Source organism: Neocloeon triangulifer, unplaced genomic scaffold (genome assembly GCF_031216515.1).
Source record: "Neocloeon triangulifer isolate White Clay Creek 2 clone unplaced genomic scaffold, ASM3121651v1 ptg000014l, whole genome shotgun sequence".
NCBI classification, from domain to species: Eukaryota; Metazoa; Arthropoda; class Insecta; order Ephemeroptera; family Baetidae; genus Neocloeon; species Neocloeon triangulifer.
In genome coordinates this window covers 27716407-27735886 of record NW_026775556.1, presented here as the reverse complement: position 1 = coordinate 27735886, position 19480 = coordinate 27716407, and the positions used below count along the sequence as shown (strand labels likewise).

At 39.5% G+C, this 19480-nt stretch overlaps 3 protein-coding genes across 13 annotated transcripts; 1 reads left to right on the top strand and 2 right to left on the bottom strand.

Moving 5' to 3' along the window:
* The first annotated feature begins 281 nt into the window (after positions 1-281).
* On the top strand, positions 282-13071 carry LOC132202004 (bromodomain-containing protein 3). Of its 8 annotated transcripts, none has more exons than XM_059628607.1 (21): positions 282-639; positions 1409-1497; positions 1565-1616; positions 1829-2278; positions 2603-3382; positions 3436-3528; positions 3582-3683; positions 3739-3884; positions 3929-4097; positions 4497-4779; positions 4834-5025; positions 5082-5252; positions 5525-5581; positions 6018-6137; positions 6193-6339; positions 9616-10107; positions 10389-10649; positions 10706-10797; positions 10926-11362; positions 11753-11951; positions 12096-13071. In XM_059628607.1, coding segments are annotated over exons 2-21 (4311 nt in total). In that variant the 5' UTR covers positions 282-639; positions 1409-1495; the 3' UTR covers positions 12162-13071. The 8 variants fall into 8 exon arrangements, with proteins under 8 accessions (XP_059484590.1, XP_059484594.1, XP_059484592.1 ...); XM_059628608.1 differs by having other exon boundaries at positions 283-639; positions 3433-3528; positions 3938-4097; XM_059628606.1 differs by having other exon boundaries at positions 283-639; positions 3433-3528; positions 10929-11362.
* A 1340-nt stretch (positions 13072-14411) lies between these two features.
* LOC132202039 (WD repeat-containing protein 46) lies at positions 14412-17175 on the bottom strand. 4 transcript variants are annotated; one of them, XM_059628677.1, is made up of 10 exons: positions 17014-17175; positions 16465-16950; positions 16291-16413; positions 16086-16214; positions 15886-16036; positions 15444-15833; positions 15237-15387; positions 14818-15008; positions 14658-14765; positions 14412-14595 (listed from the first exon to the last, which is right to left on the bottom strand). In XM_059628677.1, exons 2-10 carry the CDS (start codon positions 16896-16898, stop codon positions 14449-14451), a joined length of 1824 nt encoding a protein of 607 aa, XP_059484660.1. In that variant the 5' UTR covers positions 16899-16950; positions 17014-17175; the 3' UTR covers positions 14412-14448. The 4 variants fall into 4 exon arrangements, with proteins under 4 accessions (XP_059484660.1, XP_059484661.1, XP_059484663.1 ...); XM_059628678.1 differs by having other exon boundaries at positions 17018-17093; XM_059628680.1 differs by having other exon boundaries at positions 16465-16937; positions 17014-17047.
* A 157-nt stretch (positions 17176-17332) lies between these two features.
* Positions 17333-19402, bottom strand: LOC132202044 (vanin-like protein 2). Its single transcript, XM_059628692.1, has 5 exons — positions 19079-19402; positions 18870-19025; positions 18518-18813; positions 18247-18461; positions 17333-18192 (listed from the first exon to the last, which is right to left on the bottom strand). The coding sequence occupies exons 1-5, from the start codon at positions 19154-19156 to the stop codon at positions 17489-17491; spliced, it is 1449 nt and encodes a 482-aa protein (XP_059484675.1). The 5' UTR covers positions 19157-19402; the 3' UTR covers positions 17333-17488.
* Positions 19403-19480: the final 78 nt, after the last annotated feature.

Genomic DNA, 19480 nt, shown 5'->3' with positions numbered 1-19480 from the left:
TTAATTGTTTAATTAAAAAAATTTACTTTTAGTTAAAGACGAGAAATTCAAATTGAATAAAAAATATAAAAAAATCATCACATTTTGTATTGTATTTTCATACAAAACTTTAAAAAAATTAAATGAAATAAAAATATTTTTCAAAATCATGTAGCAGATTAGCAGAGCTATTTTTTTTTTAATTTCAAACAAAATAGAAAATTTTCAAAATAATTTTAGTTTGGCGGTCGGCGACATGAATGAACGGCAACAATGTTCAAGATCACGTGACCAGCCTTGATGTTGGCTGCGTCTCGGGGACGCTCCCACTTAAATTTCCTCAAAAATCCGAAAAAAATCATTTAAAAGTCAAAAAACTGAATTCCAACGAACTCAAAAGAGTTAGAGAATCTTTCCGAAACGCTTTTCAGAGGCTAAGAGCGAGCAAAATGCCCCGAAAATGATCAAAATTAAGTAGGCGACAGGTCACGTGACCTGCGAGGACCAATCAGAGAGCGGGAAGTTGTAAAAGATTTTTCGCCATTTGATGCGAACCGTTGAACGGGTAGCCATTGCCGTGAAAGCGAACTAGAGCAAGTTCATTTTCGATCGTGAAATATTATGAAATATTCGCATCATCCGCCGTCATCTTCAAGACAGGTTGATTTCTAAACGATTTATCTTCAAGTTTTTTGATTTAGTCAAGTGAGATGTGTGCTAGTTGCTGATCCTCGAAGTGTTTAGTGCGCGATTCCGTATAAGAAGCGGCCATAATAAAAGACAGCCCAATTTTGCTTGGAAGAATTTTATTGAAAATCGCCACTTTTACTGCACTGAGCTGGTCTTGAGTGAGGTAGGGATGTTGCACCCTTGGACGATTTCAATTTTTTATTTGATTTGCCAATTTGTTTGCCCACACAGAGTTGCAAGGGCAATTTTACTGCGGCCGATATCCTGGCCCTTAGCTTTTCACTTTGTTCCGCCATATTGCCGTTAAACCGAAGGAAAATCTAGAAAAATCACCGCCCTCGATTTATTTCCGCGTATCTCGTCAAAATTCGCATTTTTCGGCGTATTTTTACGCCCAGACGCGTACTCCGAGCGTTTTGGCGCCTTTCTGGTGCCTCTGTTGCGGATACCATTTTCGCCGGAGCAAGTGACAGGACGCCACCGAAAGCACTGCGATGTGCAGTCCCTTAGGCCCAACGGTTCTATTCTATGCCAAGACCAGCTACTTAAAAAAATATTAACAAGAAGTCGTCTAATTTGGGCTAAAACAGCAGATTTTTATGCGAATCAGCCAAAAAGGGGGGTGTGGAAAAAAGGCGGTTAATAAGCTTCTCAAGCTTTTCGGCCCAAGGATCAGCAACGACCATTCTCTCACTGACTTTTTATTACTTTCTCTTAACATGCCTTCTTTGGTTAACAGGGTTGATAGATAATGGATGTAATTGCTGGTTATGTGTTGAGTCGGCTCCAAGCTGCGGATTTGGTTCTGTGCTAAATTTTTAGTGTCATGTAAGTCATTTTGATTGACCGTTGAGGAAAAGTGATCGAGCAAAAGCCCCTTTCTTCGCTGTTGCAGGTTTTTAGACATGGTGCAGACAATGAATCCTCACATCGACCAGAGCAACACTGTGAGTAGAAGAGCGCTGAGCACGTAGGTCCACTATAAAATATTCTGTATTCACTTGATTTGCAGCCTTGTAGCTAAAACCTTCAGTTTCTCCTCCTAACTTGCCCCTTAACAATACGTGCGCATGTCGCTTTTTCAAAAGAAAAATTAATTTAAAATTTTACTTTTAAAAGACGCCAATTTCACTATTTTTATTGTGCTCTTCTCGTTTAGGGCTCAGTAAGCTCATCTGTTGTGAGCAGCGCCAGCAGTGATATGCCATCACCTGCTAATAAGATGACCGGCAATAACACATCCAACTCAACCAACGCTCCGTCTCAGCCAACCTCTAACGCAGCAGGTTCTGAGAGGCTTTCTTCTCCACCGGCACAAGCGTCAGCAGTAGCCAGCATGGCAACGTCCGCAGCTGGAGGGCTGTCCAACATGGCCAACTCCGGCTCGGGAGGTAACCAACTGGGTGGTGCTTCATCGGCCTCGGCTGACCCTTCATTGGAGCCCATCAATGGTATTGTCAACCCTCCTTACATGCCACCTCCGGACAGACCTGGCAGAATCACCAACCAGCTTCAGTATTTACTGAAAAACGTCATGAAGGCTATGTGGCAACATCGATATGCATGGCCATTTCAGCAACCTGTAGACGCCAAGAAGCTCAATTTACCAGTAAGTGTTATAAATCTTCAAAAATAGTGATTTCATAACCTCAACCATATTAAATATCTTGCAAATTTTAAAAACTCAAGTCCATGAAAGCTTCAAATGTGTTTATTTTATAGTAATGAAGTAATATGATGACTAATTAGCACATGCGCGTCATTTGACGGCAAATTTTTTGTCTCTTTGCTGTGTTTTACAGCATTGAGGTTAAGCTTTTGCAATACATGATACTAAAGTGCTACTGAATTACAATTTCAAAAAATATTAAATTTGTAATGAAAAAGATAATTACTTTTGGTATATCCTTCAATTATGATTTTTTGTTTTTAGGACTACTACAAAATCATCAAAGTACCTATGGATATGGGTACTGTTAAGAAGAGACTTGAAAATAACTATTACTATAGTGCCAAGGACTGCATCAATGACATGAACACAATGTTTACCAATTGTTATGTGTACAACAAGCCTACGGAGGATGTGGTCCTCATGGCCAAGACTCTTGAGAAAGTGTTCCTCGGCAAGGTCAGTCAAATGCCAAAGGATGAAGTGGAGCTCGAGGTGCCATCTTCGAAGAACATCAAAAAGCCAAAGCCACCAAAACCCCCAGGCGCGCCAGGTATTGGCCGAGGTAGGCCAAGCAGTGTGTCTTCAACTTCGGTGGCCAACAATGGCCCTGTTGCTGGCATTCCTCCCAGTGCAGCTCCCCATCTTCCTCCACAAGCCCCTGGCCCAATGGCCCCAGCAATGACCTCGTTGCCTCATGGTCACAATTCGATGCCTCCGCAAGTGCACTCTCATGTGCCTGGTCCTGCGGCAGGCATTCAAATGCCCCAACCCTCACTCTTGCCCCCTGGCCAGGCCAAGGCAAAGAAAAGTCTGAAGAGAAAGGCCGACACCACAACACCACCTGGCTATGATATGTACAAACCGAGTAGTGCTGCCCAGATGCCCATCGCACCAGGACCTGACGCCAAATCTGCAAAGATTGGGCCCAGACGAGAGAGTGGAAGGCAAATAAAAAAGGTCGTGAAAGATTTGCCTGAGTCGCAGTCTGTGGGTGATGGCAGCACCATGCCTATAGGTGTAGCTGCTATGCAAATGGGCCAGGTAACAATTATATTTAAAAATATTTATGAAATTACTATTTCTGTGATCAGCAGGTAGGCCATGTAGGCAAAGGGAGGGACAGACTAACAGAGTCTCTCAAGGCATGTAATGATATTCTCAAAGAGCTGTTTTCCAAGAAGCATTCTGTAAGTCCTGACTTTGGGTTTTGAATAAAAAAATCTTACTAAATTTTCTGCAGGCTCATGCTTGGCCATTCTATAAACCTGTTGATGCTGAACTTCTTGGTCTTCATGATTACCATGACATCATAAAAAAGCCCATGGATCTTGGCACTGTCAAAGTGAGTAGCTCTTTCAAATCTAGTTCTATTGATGCTTATTTTTTAATTTCCTCAGCAAAAAATGGATAATAGGGAATACAGGAGTGCAGCAGAGTTTGCTGCTGATGTTAGGCTCATATTTACCAATTGCTACAAGTACAATCCACCCGATCATGATGTTGTAACTATGGCTAGGAAGCTTCAGGACGTGTTTGATGCAAAGTGAGTTTTACCTTAATTGAAATAGATTTAAAAATTTGAGAAAGTTTTCTTAGATTATCCAAGATCCCCGATGACCCCACGGGGGACGTCGTCCTGCATGGAGATACTTCGGGTAGTGCGGGATTGTCCCCAGGGTCTTCGGAAAGTGAAGAGGAAGATAGTGAGGACTCTGAACAAGAACGCCAAGCTAAGCTATTGCTTCTCCAAGACCAAGTAAATGCATATTCATCTCTGAACATACATAGGGACACAGGGCAGATCCAAAATACCTAGTTGGTCTACTGGTTGCTGAAACGGCGAGCGCTAAAGTTGCTCTCGCCGATGCAACCACAGTAGTTGCCATTTGTATTCCCTGTACCACTGTTAAAGAGGTATAGCAACCATAGTAGACAAACCAGGTCAATTGGAATCTCTGATATCAAATATGATGACTAATTAGCACATGCGCGTCATTTGACCGCAAATTTTTGGTCTCTTTGCTGTGTTTTACAGCATTGAGGTTAAGCTTTTGCAAAACATGAGACTAAAGTGCTACTGAATTACAATTGTAAAACATTTACTTGTGTTATGCACGTGCATCATTATTTTCTACTAAAGTATGAATATTTGCAGCTCAAAAAGATGCAAGAAGAAATGAGAAAGCTTGTTGAAGAGGGCGGAAAGAAGACCAAGAAGAAAAAAGAAAAGAAAAAGCCCAGCCTTGGAGCACCAGGACCATCTAGCAAAGTCAAAGTTGAAGATAAAGCCAAAAGTGGTGCGCATCATTACGAACTTCCCCCTGACGTCAAGCACCCTGTTGGCGCCTTCAGCACTTCAACGCCCAAACCGAAAGCCAAAGGCAAGGCTGGCAGAGGTGCTGGGGGAGTTGCAGCAGCTGCTATTGGAGTTGTCCCTGGTAATTTTCTGTCTTAAAATATTAGAAAAGTGTGCATTCTCTGCATGTTGACAGGCGCACCTGGTGCTCCTCCTGTAAAACCAAGAGGGAAGCCAGGCCCCAAACCTGGTCCACGAAAAAAGAATCCTGCCGCAAACGTTGCAGTTCCTCCACCGCCATACGCAGATTCCGAGGATGAGGACAATGCTAAGCCAATGTCTTATGACGAGAAACGGCAACTCAGCTTAGACATTAACAAATTACCTGGTAAGATGATTGGCACTCACATAATTGATCTGTTTCACATTTTCTTTATTTTACAGGTGACAAACTTGGTAGAGTGGTACATATAATTCAGTCCAGGGAGCCCTCCCTAAGGGATTCCAATCCCGACGAAATCGAGATAGATTTTGAGACACTCAAGCCCTCAACACTTAGAGAACTCGAATCATATGTTGCCTCATGTTTAAGAAAAAAGCCTCGGAAACCTTACTGTAAGTAACACAGTACTTGTAAATTATATTGGCCTAGTTGTCATGCATGCAATTACTCTTATATATTGTACCTGATTCCCCCTGCCTGAATTTTTTGTTGCCTTTTCATGTGGCATTCCCCTTGTTTAAACGCTTCTGTAATTACTTTCTGCGTCTTTGGGTTTTTTTAAAAAAAAAATTCTGGGCCAATAAGCATCTATAAAGGCTTCATTTTTTCTTTAAAAATGAAGCCAGGAACAAATATGCTTTACATGGGAGGATTATGTTGGCAGCTATGACGGGGCGCAGAGCGAATGCAGCTGCAGCCAAAGGACGGGCGTCCACTGACGGTGAGTGCCTTCAACATGAAGAGCTAGTTACTCCTTCCTTGTAATAGTGACTCGAGCTTTGTGCTTAAAAAATCCAGCAGTCTGAATGACAGTTGGTCCCTGTGAATAAATTGTCATTTTTCAACATTACATAGCTACAAACTCTTAACATTTGTGGGCACCTTTGAGTGCAAGTGTTGCTTTTTACAAAGATTCTCATTGTATTGTCCATTGGCACATTTCTTTAAAAGATAATTATTTTTGTTTGCTTCCAAATTGGCTTTTGACTATGAGTTTAAAGGTAAACAAAAGTTAAGAATTTGATTATTTAGCATGCAATTGGCCCCTTGTGCTTCATCACGTTACAACCTCCCGTTTTATTTGTTTTCAGTATTATTTTCAATTATCCTTCTTTGTTGCTCGGAGTGATATCAATTTTTCATATTTTATTTTTCAGATAAAAAAGCAGGTGGAAAGTCAAAGGATGAACAGATGCAAGAAAAGAAACAGGAATTGGAGAAAAGACTGCAAGATGTGTCTGGCCAGCTTGGAAACGCCAAGAAAGCACCCAAGAAAGGTAGAGCCAACGCTTAAAACCCTGCAATTTGGTGCTTAATATAGATTTCCTTCAGATGGCAAGGGCATGGAAGCAGGTCTTGGTGGTCAGCCAGGACAAGCAACTAGCCGACTCTCTGCCAGTTCTTCAAGTAGTTCAGACTCCGACTCTTCCAGTTCCAGCCTTTCGTCGAGTTCGTCAGATTCATCTGAGAGCGACGCAGGTTAGAAATCAAATCGCCATGCATCTTCCTTATCCCCAAAATCCCCCTCACAAAGAAAGCTTGCACACAGCTGGAGTTAATAATCAAAAGGCTGATCTTTTAGTAACTACCGCTTTGAAGGTTAGGTTCTTTGAGTATCTTCGATTCATAAATACTGCCATATAATTTAATATGTTAAAGTCTATTTACTCCAGCGTGTCAAGTGCAGACACACTAAACACAAATACACAACAAGCGTTTGTACTTGGACTGCAAAGCAGCTATCTGAAGTGTACATATAGGGACCAGGCGGAATAACCACAAATTATTGTTAAAATCTCATGTGCAGAGTAAATGTTAAATAATGCGAACAGAAAGTGATAATTTTTCTCGGAGTGTGTAGCTCAAATGGACACTAACAAGTGCAATTTTGGCTTCGTCTGAACACACCGTAGTGGCAATTTTAAAAGTTTGTGCAATCATGTGTTCCGCAATTTTAATATCATTTATTGAAGCCATTTTAAATTATGAAAGTGCAGTTTTTCAGTACACCAATGTAAAAGTCTTACAATGTGAATTTTCATAATTTGCCCTCTCGATCACGGATTTCTAAGACAAAAACTGGTTTGAGTGCTCGTCAAACTCAGCTCATCTGTGCACCAAGTGGATTTGTGAAACACAACACACACACACTATCACACACACATTGCATATTACCCCAATTCACAACAGCCTCATGAAATCTCCATTCTGAAAACTCAAAATTACCAAAAAAAGGTGCCCAGCGGCTTCCTTAAAAAAATTACCACCTAGCAATAATAACAAATCATGGGAAGCTTTATGAAATTCAAGGAAATGTGTAACTCGATGCACGTTAATCGAAAGTGTGGTAATTTGCACAAAAGGCATTCATACATAAATTGTAATAAAACAAAAGTGCCTAAATATTATTGTAAACGCCTTTTACTAGAGTGCACAACGTGTGTTTTTCAACTATATCTGAATTTTATAAATTCATCCAACTGATGGAGGTAGCTGATGAAATATTCAAGGCCAGGCATTTCATTGTTAGGAAAGTTTTTTTAAACCAATGCATCTATTTCTCTCTCTTTCGCCATAAATCTGAGGAATTATTTCGCGCGGTCATTTCTAGTCATTATTATGGAACATAAGCACGATTTACTCGTGGTGCTGAATACCTCCTCGCCTCCTCCTGAACAGACCTTTTTCCTCTCCCGATCTATCCTCAACCCACGCATTCCACGCCCCGTCATGTAAGCTTTAGGCCATCTCATTACATAGTATGTCATATGCAAAAGTTTACTTGAATGGATGAATTTTGAAACGGATAGGGCCGTCTTTTTGTACGGGTAGGACTAGAAAAATTTGAGCGAGCGGTTCGTTGGATCGAGCACCCTGACTTTATGATTATTCTGAAAGTTCAATTCCATTTCAAATGCATTCAATGTGAATGGTGGCTCTATCTACTTTAAATGTCATAGTTTTGTTACCTTTGAATATCAGTGAAAAAAAATTCCAAAAATTCCTTAGTTCCTTTAAAATCCTTCAATTTCATACCTCACCTGAAAACCTAATTTCAAAACTAAAAGAAAGTCAATAGCACAATCTATGCATGATATGAGAAAATAACTTTTCTGAACAGTGAAATGATTCTGCGTTCACATCATTTATTTCCAATCAATGCTGGCCTCCAAGCACATTGTTTGCACTCTTTTAATTGAGCTGATAGCAGACCGAAGTGTGGCAGTGTTCCTGGACAAGATTCAGTTATAACTTTTAATTTTTGTTTAGATTTTTTTATACATTATATTTTTTATCGATTTTATTAATCTTGGTTAGAAATTTTTCCGTTTTTTGCTGTCAACTTTAGGCCGAGGGCCAGGAACAATGTCAGTACTCTACAAATTATGTGTAAAGATGTTTCTTTGTCAAGTCGTTTGGTGGAAGAATCGTTGATATATCGATTTGTAATTTATTATAATGCGTAGCTGATGCTTTTTCATTCGTTGTAATGACTCGAAACATCCATTCTCATTACTAGTTCATTCATTACCTGCACGTATTCTTACTAGATCGTTTCTATATGAATGGCAAGTAAATCAATTACCCATCATCGTGGTGTATGTAACGTTTATATGGAATTACAAAAGCAACTCGTAAGTGTAAATAAACGAACTAATCGATCGTTATCATAAATATTTGTCATTTTGTAGTGAAGGAGAAAGTGAGAGAAAACTGCATTGTAGAGAACAGATAATTCTTAAACCAATAAAATTTAAACAAAAAACGGCATAAGCGCTAAAATGTCTAATGTAGCACTTATGATTGTGGTCGCACGTGTTGCTCCTTGAAACCTCCGTGTCGGCTTTCGTCTTGTTTGCTCCGAGTTACCTGCTGCCTCTTTTGTATATTATATGAGAAACCTCTCCACGGAGCAAATCAAACCGACTGCTTGCACGTTTTTGGAGCGCCCATTGCGGCCAAATCAGTGTGCAGCATCTTTACAATGATTTTTGCATTTTTGTTCCCTCCATTAATTTGTAATTTTACTACTACCTGCGCTACATTAAAATGTAGATTGAAAAAAGCATACACATCATCAGTTCCTTTACTTCGATCATTCACCTTGGAATAGAGATCAAATAAAATGCTAATGATCTTTTAAGGAAAGCCTGGCTTTGAATAGTATCTTTAGTCACCTCCTCTTCAAACTATCGATTTTTGTTATTGCTTGTGCACTAAAAGGCGACAATTTTGAACTTCTTGGCAAAAAATTTTATTTGCTATAAAAAAGACATCAAAGGGATGATGAAATACAAAATTGGGGACTAAAAAATTAGACAATTGCAACTGATTTGAGTTACTGGCAAGTAGCATTTTCAATTTATTAATTTAAAATTAAAATTCATTGGGCTCACTGATCAGCACTAAATTTAATGCATTAAAAAAGCTCATCTCGGCAGATAAATATTTTGGTTAATTATAATCACAGTCAGTGCTTCAAAATGCTTTTAACTGACTTCTCATTTGACTGGCTCCGCTTTTTTTTCAATTCAAAAAATGGCCCTTACCAATTTTATTATTATTATTCGTGGGATACAAATCAAGCAAATAAAAAAATCAAACATTTGCCAAATTCAATTTGAAACTCTAAATAGTGAAGCACAGTCTGGAAATTTGCAGTTTTGAAACACGTCAACAGAAATTAGCATAAAAATGAAAAACTTTCGGCTTTGGGAATTTACTGGCTTCATGAGGGCACTTAATGAATTTCAGAGCGCAGTTCGAAGCCTGCCAAGAAGAAGAGCAAGAAGGGCGGCCACGGCGGGGTCACGGTCCCCGCGCCCCCGATGGTGCCGGCCGCCATGGCCTCGGCGACAACGCCGGCGGCGGCTGCGTCGATGGTTCCGCCGAACGCAGGCAAGCCTGAGGCAAACCACCTCCACTACATGCAAGGACTGAATGCGAGCAGCAAAAAGCCCCCTCCGGTTGTGACCCACACCACCCTCCCTCAGCAGCCAGCGCGGCCGTCCTCGACGGCCACGGCCGCACCAGTCAGAAAGCATTCGGCCGCCCAAGCGATGCCCATGCAGCAGCAGCCGCCACCCCACCTCGCCAACAACATGATGCCCCAGCAGATGAATGCGCCCCAACCCTTGATTTCCCCACCACCCCCTCAGCAGCAACCACCTCAGCAGATGCCACCGCAAAACCAGTTCAAGCCACTTCAAAATCTACCTCCCAATTTGCTGGACGCCTGTGCTGTTGGTAAGTTGGTTGCAGTGGTTGATTATGAGGATTCTTTTTAATTGTTGAAATTAAATTTTGGTCCATTCAATATTTCAATATTTTATTAAAAATCTTCATTAATTTTTGTCACTTTTATGAAACAAAAACTCATTTTATTGTGACATTTAAAAATCAAATTTCATAATAATATATCAAATCATTTAATCATGTATCAAAATCAATCAACTACGGCTTTTTAACATTTAGCTTTTTTTAATTTTATTACTTTGGTAATTTCTTATTTTTTCATTAAATTTTAGACCCTCTTGCCGTCCTGTCAGAAGCGCCGACGTTGCCAATGTCATCTGCCAGTCACATACCCGACATTGACATGAAACCCCTTCTTGGTGTTCCTTCCATGGACCCAACTATGGGCCTGATGCAGTCGATGAAACCTGACTCGCCTCCCACGAACGGAACAAGGAACAGCATGGGCATGCCCATGGGAATGTCCTCGTCCAACATGGCCATGCACCAGCAGCAACCTATGAAAAGGGAATCTGTGGACGACCCAAGTCACTGTAAGTAGATTTGGAAAACTGTAGACCTTGTTCGTTACCACTTACGTTGGGCACAGGGCTGATGAACAATAGCATGGTCGAAAAACAGAACACCCCTCCCGAGGCTGCCAAATCGTCTGCTGCCAACTTTGCGCAGGCTTTTGTTAAGGTTTGTAAAACTTTTTCAATTCACTAGACTGAAAATACTTTTCCTTGTTTTGCATGCGACGGTAATTTGATAATTTTTATTGTCATTATCCCTTTGCTCTTTGTAAGTAAAATTTGAATTTGATTCAGCAGCAACAAGCAGTGTCACCTGCGCCAATCAAGAATGCAATTTCATGGTCGTCGCTGGCTGCAGGTGCAAATCCCAACATGATCCAGACCGCACCTGGTCCGATGCCAATGGTAGCAGGACCTGCCGCCCGAGGCCCTGCGCCTCTTGTCCAGCCGCCGATGGTGTCGATGACGAACGCGTCCATTTCACCTAAAAGTGCGAGTGCCAGCCAAGTTTCCGCTGCTGCACTGAGCGGAATTGGCCCGACCAAGACGGCCAGCTCAGAGTTCCAGAAGTTCAAGAACAAGGCCAAGGAAAAGATGGACAAGGAGCGCCAATTCCAGGAGATGCAGGAGATAAAGAAGCAGCAAAACGAGCAAGTCAAACGAGAAAGGATTCGAATGGAAAACGAGAAGAGGCGCGAGAAGGAGGAGGAGGAAGCACTTGAAAAGGCCAGGTAGGTCCAGGTTTCTCCTATTTTTGGGAAGAGATTATAAACTATTTTTATATTTTGGGATTAAAATGGGTAAAAGCATGAGATTTTGCTAGGATTTAAACTATTGAATATTTTTATTAACTTTTTGCCTAACTGCCGATAACAAGGTTTTTTTAAGTCCATTTACTCAATCACCTATGTCGCTTAGAACTTGCATTTTTGTGACTTGAATTTTTTGGATAATTTTTAATTAAATTATGTTCCAAAATTATAAACTCAGGTTGGCCATTTCCCACAATTCTTCCTCCTCGCACCTCTTCTAGTTCATCAAAGGATCAAAAATTATTTTAAATTTAATTTTAAAGATAATTACAAACAAATCGTCATTGGACACCTTCAATTTGCTTGCAGGAAAGCAATGTCGGAAGCGACCAAGAGAGAAGAACCGCCGAGTCTGCCAACGCTCAATCCCAGTTCTGGAAGTTCTGCAGGCGCCTCCCCTCTGCCTAGCCTGAGCAATGAGTCAGGAACCAGTCCTGGCGCTGATCGAGCTGCCGCCGAAAGGGAGAGACAACGGCTCAGGGAGCAAGAGAGACGAAGGCGGGAAGCGGTAAGTTCATTTTCAAATTTTATTTTTCAGGTCAGCGTGGGATGAACTCGTTGACACAATTTCAAAAAAATCTAAATTATTTTTTAACTTTATTTTTAATTCAGGCAAAGGTTTTAAAGTTGGTTTTTATTTCTTTTTCTACAGATGGCAGGACAAATTGACATGAATAGGCAAAGTGATTTAATGGCAGCTTTCGAAGAGACACTGTAAAATGGACATCCCGATTGCGTTCAGTCAGTTCAGTAATTTATAAGATAGAAAATCAGACCCATGGCAATCTTGCCAGCTCACGATTGAGCGCGGCACAGACACAGCAAGCATTTTTGTACCATGATATATTCAGGAAAAAACGCCGCATCCACGATTGTAATAGACAGGAACCTCTGGTTAGCCTATCTAGCGTTTAAGAGCTACTTCTTTCTATCAAGACCATTCACTAACTCGAGCAAAGGGGAAATCCCTTAAGAGTAAGTTATCGTTTAGTTGTTGACTTTATTTAAACCCCAACCAACAATTCTGGTGCAAAACCAAAAGCAAGACATTCTAAACAAATCTAGAAGGAGAATGACGAAATTAAATGAGGGCACTTCTTTTGTGCTGAAGAAGGGTGTTTCGTAAAACAGAACTGTATAGCACACACTGAAATGGTGATATTTGTCAAATAATAATGATAATGGATGATTATAATTTTCTTTTTTACAACATTAATATAAAATACGAGAGAGTTGAGAGCATGTGCAGTTTCCTTTGTGATTCTTTCTTGTTACAAGTGTAAGAATAATTAGAGAAGGTATGTTGTTTACTACCACAAAAAAACGAGCAAGAAACCTCTGTGTGTACACTATTACTGAGTAATTATTTAATTCACATGTTGATCATTGATGTATATATTTTACCATAATTTTTGTTTTGCTATTTAATTTTGACGATAATGGCTGCGCGCAGAAAGCGTTATATCCATGAGAGTCATCTTAATTTATCTCACGCTGAAAAAGAATGTGGGGGCACTACAAACGTGGCCAGAGCGCACACAAAGCAGTTGCCCCTGGTTATTATTTTTGTTTATGATGAAGAGTTAATTGAATAATAATTAAAAATGGCGAGCGTCCATTCAAGCACATTGTCTGTGTGTTTTTCTTTTTACTGCTACATCTTATTGTAGGCTATCATCCTTTTAAGCAACTTCGAAAGGCCTAACAACCACCTCAAATCAAGAGCGGGAAATATTTCATTTGTCAATCACTAATTGGCATCGTGAAGTAAACAAAAAAATCTAATTCTGCTAATCGTTAAGGCACTACTTCTTGCATCGAGTATATTTACTAGTAGGATATTAACGATTAAAGTTTAAAAAAAAATGGTGTTGCGATATTTAAGGAAAAAATGCTTTTTTAGGAAGTAGAGCTTTTGTGTTCTGCAATTAAATATGATACTAGAAAAACTGAAAAACAGCGCCTTTTAATTAGGTATGACTGTTCCGCGTATTAAAATACTACTTGATCAAATAATGGAGAGTTTCCACCGCGTGTAGATATAATTTATCGACCCTTATTTCGAACGTGGCTTTGTCAAGTATATTGGGTAAAATTGTATTGTTTCATGCAGAATTAGATTTGATTGACCAGTTGATTAGCTTATTGAAAACCTGGGGTTTTAAACAGCCTAGCGTGGAAAGGTATATAAATTAAACGGATTTTAATTATTTTTTCAACCGTGACGAGCAAATAATTGAGGCAATATGATTGTTTTACAAGCTATGTTAAATATGCTGTCCACCACTACTGAAAAATAAAAATGTGTACCATTGACTATTATAATGCAAAACAAATAATTTATGTGCAATGTTCCAGTCACTGTGCATTCAAGCTAAACCAACCGCTGAGAAAATGTATATCTTACAAGATTTGATGCGAATAAAAATTTTATCACAAAATATTAATATACTGTCGGATTTTAATTCTAGAGAGTAGTTGATTAGCTCATCTCATAATCTGTGTCCACGAACAAGAAACTTAATTAATTAATTAAACCATGTATGCGAAGCGCAGCAGAGTTGGCGTAGTTTAAGGCAAGTTGATTTTAAAAAGATAATTATAACATCGCACAGACTGGCCAATGAACGAGAAATTAAGAATTGTGCTTTGATAGCACATCTGTAGATTGTGTAAGCTGCAAAAAAAAACGTTTTAGGGAATTGTGTAGTTGCGTATCTCGAGTGCGCAGTCAAGAAGCATAGCATGAAATGTGAATTTATATAATGTCCAATATGATGCGAGTTTCAACATCACAATGTGCAATGTGTTTGGTTTTGTTCTCCATTATGTGCATGTCTCAACTAAAACTAAATTGTAAATATCTAAACATACATTATTGTTTTCTCTCAGTTTCAATAAAACAAAATTAAAAGCAAAACATGCCTGATTTTCATTTTCTCACCCACCAAATGACCAATACTTGTAGATTTTAATAATATTTTTATTATTAAATTACAAAATATTCAGCCATCAACGGGAGTGGATTTTTTCTTGGGCTTGGCTTTGAACCTGTCCAGAACACTTGGAGGCTGAGCTGGTCGATTGCTGCTCTTACCACCAATAGGTGTGAGCAGGTCTGGCTTGTTGTCCTTCATGAGCTTAATGAAGTCCTAATTTAAAAAAAAAAGAATAATATTTTAGAGTGGTACAGAAGTTTAAAAATATCAACTACCTTCTTCGCTTCTTCTTGCAGGATTTTCCTAGTTTTAGCAGCCTGGACTCCTCCTCCCTTTTTGTTTTTCCTTCTTGGGTTGTAATCGATTTTTGGAGGTCTCATGTACTAAATTAAATAACATTAAAATTTAATATGCAATTTGAAATTTTAGTTGTACCAGAAGTTTTTTCTGAGCTTCCACTTTCTCGTGCAAGGTTGGAATGTCAACTTCAGTGATGGCCAGAGGGTCAAGGGTGATGAGCTCGGCGGGAATCTTTTCCAGCAGCGATTTGACCTCGGCTTCTTTCCTCTGCGACTTGGTTCTGAATGGATTTTGCTCATACGAGTCAAAGTTTGCTTCACCAGAGCCTAACGACAAATAAATTTTTTGTTCAAAAATGAATCATTCAATTTAAATCATCAATAGGAAGTAGATTTTTATTGGTGTTTGAATTTTCTTTTTCCTCAACGTTTTTTAGTAACAATAAACGACCCAAAATAAACCCTTTGATGAAAAGCCAATTTTGAATTGGAACACCTCAAATCTACCCTTATTCCTGGAATTCTAAAAAGACGAAAAACTAAATAATAAATTACCAGGCACTAGAATGCTTGAGAATCCTCGTTCAGCTCCAATACCAAGGACATCTTCAAACGGACAAAACTGCACCTGCTTGATTGACCACTGCTTGCATTTAAAGGTCAAATAAGGTCCATCAACAGGAGTGTTGATGCAGTCTTTGTACACCTAAATTGCAGAAGTTTATAATTGGATGCATATAAAATTTTTTTAATCCGACGCACCTGAACAATATCTCCGTTCCCAGCGGCCAGACAGCCCTTGTGGCTGAGAGACAGCGATGTGGGAACTCCGACCGTCCGGTAGCTCTGCAATGGCTTCATGGCTCTGATGTCCCAGATGTTCATGTTTCTGTCCATTCCGCATGAGGCGATGTACTTTCCAGCAGGGTCAACGGCCATGGACATGATTCCGGTCTTCTGACACAACATTTTGGCCAGAGGCTCTTTGACCATGGGACTCCAGAGAGAAACAACGCCGGTCGGATGGCCAAGGACGACGGTGCCGTTGAAGGGGTTTTGGGCCATGTGGGGCAACCGACCCATCTTTGCATTGAACCCGGCCACCATCTTTCCTATCGAGACGTCCAGCCAGTTCAAATGCCCCGTTTCGGACTAAAATTTGTAATTAAATCAGAGAATTTCAGGGCTTTCATGAATCAGTTACAGCTGCCGCTAGGAGGAAATGATAAGGAAGGTACTCCATGCGCAGGACTTTGTGCATTTGTTTGATGCAATGAATTTCACTTCCTTCGTTGTCGTAAATGTACACCCAATCCTTTTGAGCTGTGGCAAACATGGTCTCGGAGTGGAGCCATCTGGAAACTTTCGTTACAATTCAATCTCAAAACATTTTTGATTTCTCACTTCAGATCCATGACGTCTTCCATGACATTGATTTCGCACATGAGTCTCTTGGTGACCCAATCGAATGCTGCTACGTGACCCCTTCTACCACCCAGCAACAAATTTCTCCCATTTCTGGTATAGTCAATTCTGAAATTTAAAATAAATATATTTTATCTAAATTCCTAAGCTTTTTATAGGAAGTTTATTTTTTATTTTTTATTACCTATAAGGTCCAAATTCCAAATTAAGCTCAAAATGTTTTGTGGCACTTGTGATGTCGACAGCCTTTACAATCTGCTTTTGAGTGAATTCAGCAGTCTCCTCATATCCTTCAGGCTCTAAAAATCTAAAATAATTTTTTAATATCAAGTTTTTTCAATTATCATTAAGAACAAACCCTGCATCTTCTGTGAGAAGAAGCTCATTCCTTGCAGCTTCCTCGGTGAAAAATTTAATTTTCTTCTCCTTCGACTCGAGCCTTTTCCTGAAAGTTTTCTGCTTGAAGCTTTTAATAGATACTCCAGTACCTCTGGAGTATTTCTCCAAAATCTTTTGGTCAATAATCGGGGGCTTTAAAACTTGTTCCTTTTCATCCTTCTTGGGCCCTGCACGTTTTTCCAGCGCCGGTTTCTTTCCATCCTCGATTTTTGTTTGGGCGAATTTCATCAGTTTTTTCGCCTCGGCATTTGGCTCGAGTCGATTTTTTCTTCGCTTTGCCCTGTTTGGATTTGAATCTTGGCCTTCCGCTTGAGCCAAATCGCTACTCTTGCCCATTGCACTGGACGAGTTGAATTTCTTGCCATGTTTTTTCTTCGGTTTTTCACTTTTCATTGTTCACTTTGTCGACCGAATACTTCCGTGCGTGAAGAACTGAATGCAAGTACTAAAATTAGATCAAAAAAATTTAGCACGTACATAAAATCGGCAGAAATAATCAATTAATTACCTACATACAAAATTGTTGCTCATACAACTCACGTGTGTTTATTTTTGTGATTCGCCGTGCGATCTGCGATGCGCATTTGTTTCAAGGCGCGAAAAATATTCTTCAGGACACGCGCTCGCATTTTTATTATTATTTTACAATGTCAGATAGGTTGAATAAGGAATTAAATTTCTCCGATTTATTTAACTAAATTTAATTAAATGCAGAACATTTTTGTCTGATTAAGGCTATGCCTATTTCCTACATATTTTAAAACAAAGTGTGTGTTATCAAAAATATAAGTTAATTATTTTTTAATTTTATTTACATGTCAATGGTATTTTGTTTTCGTTTTTTTTTTTTTTTTTCATATTTTCCTTACATTTTTTGCATACAATTTCAGTCAAAAGTGACGCAGTTCAATTTTACACAAAAGGAGCAATTTCTAAATAAAAAATTAATGTACTACATAATTATGATGTAGCTTGTTATTGAACTAGAAGCCATGACTGTACAGCCCGAAAGTGTGGATGCCACTACTTGGCTGACGAGCACGAATAGAGTAAAATGTGTTCTGCGAAGAAAAATTAAATTCTTCAGGCTTCAATGGCCCACAATTGTGAGAGTTCAATGTATTGGGCAGAACAGCATCATTGGAGAAATTTCCCGAAATTTCCAAGCTCGAAAACAACACATTGGTCGAATATTTAGATTTATCAAAATTGTGGGCGCAGCTTTGCTTTTCAGAGCTTGCGCAGGCCACCACAGCGCAAACCTGCATTTTGCTTTTATAAATATTTGCGTGAATTCGCTCCCCACTGAAGACCAAAATTTGGAAGTGGATGTTCCTATGATTTAGCCCGTTTGAATTTATTCGGTAATTCACTTGACAGCATAACTCAGAACTGCACACCGTCTCCTTCTGAGGCTGATTGCTAACAGTGAGAGCCTTTGCTGTGTATTTGCTCAGGTCCTCTTCTAAAGTCTTGAATCCGCACTTTGTTTCTAGTTTGGTTTCTGCGCTGCCAGCACCAACTCGAGAGACTAAAATTTTGTTACCTTCCGAAGACATCATGGTTGTGTAAAATTTCCCTTTTTGATAAACTCCGCTGCCTGTACTGCCAACCACGGGATTGTTAAATCCAGATGCGAGCAAGTCCACTTGCATCCCTGCAGACCAGGCGGCCTGTGCTTGGCTGGCTAAAATAATTTATTTATTAAATTTTTAAAAACAGAAATTAAATGCAAACCCACCAGTAAGAAATGGCAACTCAGAGAACCAAGCTGTGGGAAAAACAATTCCATCGACCAGTTGCCGACGTACCAAATCAACAGCTGGAGTCCGAAACATCAGATCGAAGCAAGTGATGACACCAAAGGTCATTCCAAAATCTGTGTCGAAGGTCGTAATATCGGGAATTTCTGTCTCATTGAGAGCAATTTCTCCGAACAAGTGAAATTTCCTATATCTGTTTAAAATAAAAATGTATATTACTTAATTGTTTTCAATTAATTCGATATGAACCTTGCAATAATTTTCCCATTTCTATCAAACACAGCATCAGTGTTGTAGAGCAAAGGTTTGTTGTCCTGCATGACCTTTTGAAGAAGATTGACAACCAAATAAATTCCATTTTCCTTTGCCAGACACGAGAGTTTCTTAGTAACTCTAAAATCCTCTTCTTCGTTGTCGGAATCACAAGGTGACATGTTTTCACCAGGGGCTGGGACGACCTGACTCAACTCGAGTGCCAAGTCTCGTTGATTGTACGGCGAAATGGTTGTCAGGCCATATTCGGGAAAAATTATAATGTCAGCTTCCTAAAAATGATTTAGTTTTAATAAACAATTAAGACTAGATTTATTAAGGGAAATACCTGGCTTCGAGCTTCAGCAACAAAGTTTCCATAGCTTTTAAGGTTTTCCTCAACATCAGCGGTTGTAACATTGGATAGTCTGCCTTTAGGAGAAAACTCGACAACGGCTGCTACGTAACTATGGCCAGTCACAGACGAACTTTGAACGTCCAACGGCTGCACCAAACAAAAATTAAAAGTTGAAATTCGTTCATAACATCTCAAAATACTTTTCCGTTTTCAGTGAAAAGGAATAAGCATATCCCTAATACACTAACTAGTGCAGCTACTTTCCATTTCAGTTCCATGTGAACAATTTATAAACACATCTCCAGCAAAGGTTATCCGAAAAGAAATATAAACAGATACTGAAATAAAAACTGGATGACCTTGCTACAACTCTGCTGCTGGTGTGCAATTGAATTTCGTCTTTCATTTGTTGCGAAAGTGCACACCGCAACTATTCAAATAAGATATTATGGTGCATGATTCACAATCGGAGGAGTGAAATGCATGTAAAATAAAAATTAATATAACGGAATAAATTATCTTAAGTGAGTGCAATTAAAGCAAGTTACAAAGGAAATGGAAATTATTGCCGCAAACTTGATAAAATGAGTCATTTTAGGATT

Excerpts from the sequence above, each read along its gene's own strand:
- LOC132202039 (XM_059628677.1), bottom strand. The coding sequence starts at position 16,898 with ATGAAAAGTGAAAAACCGAAGAAAAAACATGGCAAGAAATTCAACTCG. Across the intron at positions 16,414-16,464 it reads CTTCTCACAGAAGATGCAGG|ATTTTTAGAGCCTGAAGGAT; the intron begins GTTTGTTCTTAA and ends AAATTATTTTAG. Across the intron at positions 15,009-15,236 it reads CTCAAGCATTCTAGTGCCTG|GCTCTGGTGAAGCAAACTTT; the intron begins GTAATTTATTAT and ends ATTTGTCGTTAG.
- LOC132202044 (XM_059628692.1), bottom strand. The coding sequence starts at position 19,156 with ATGGAACTGAAATGGAAAGTAGCTGCACTAGTTAGTGTATTAGGGATA. Across the intron at positions 19,026-19,078 it reads TTTTCACTGAAAACGGAAAA|CCGTTGGACGTTCAAAGTTC; the intron begins GTATTTTGAGAT and ends TGTTTGGTGCAG. Across the intron at positions 18,462-18,517 it reads AATGGGAAAATTATTGCAAG|ATATAGGAAATTTCACTTGT; the intron begins GTTCATATCGAA and ends TATTTTAAACAG.
- LOC132202004 (XM_059628604.1), top strand. Across the intron at positions 1,617-1,828 it reads ACATCGACCAGAGCAACACT|GGCTCAGTAAGCTCATCTGT; the intron begins GTGAGTAGAAGA and ends CTTCTCGTTTAG. Across the intron at positions 6,138-6,192 it reads CAAGAAAGCACCCAAGAAAG|ATGGCAAGGGCATGGAAGCA; the intron begins GTAGAGCCAACG and ends GATTTCCTTCAG.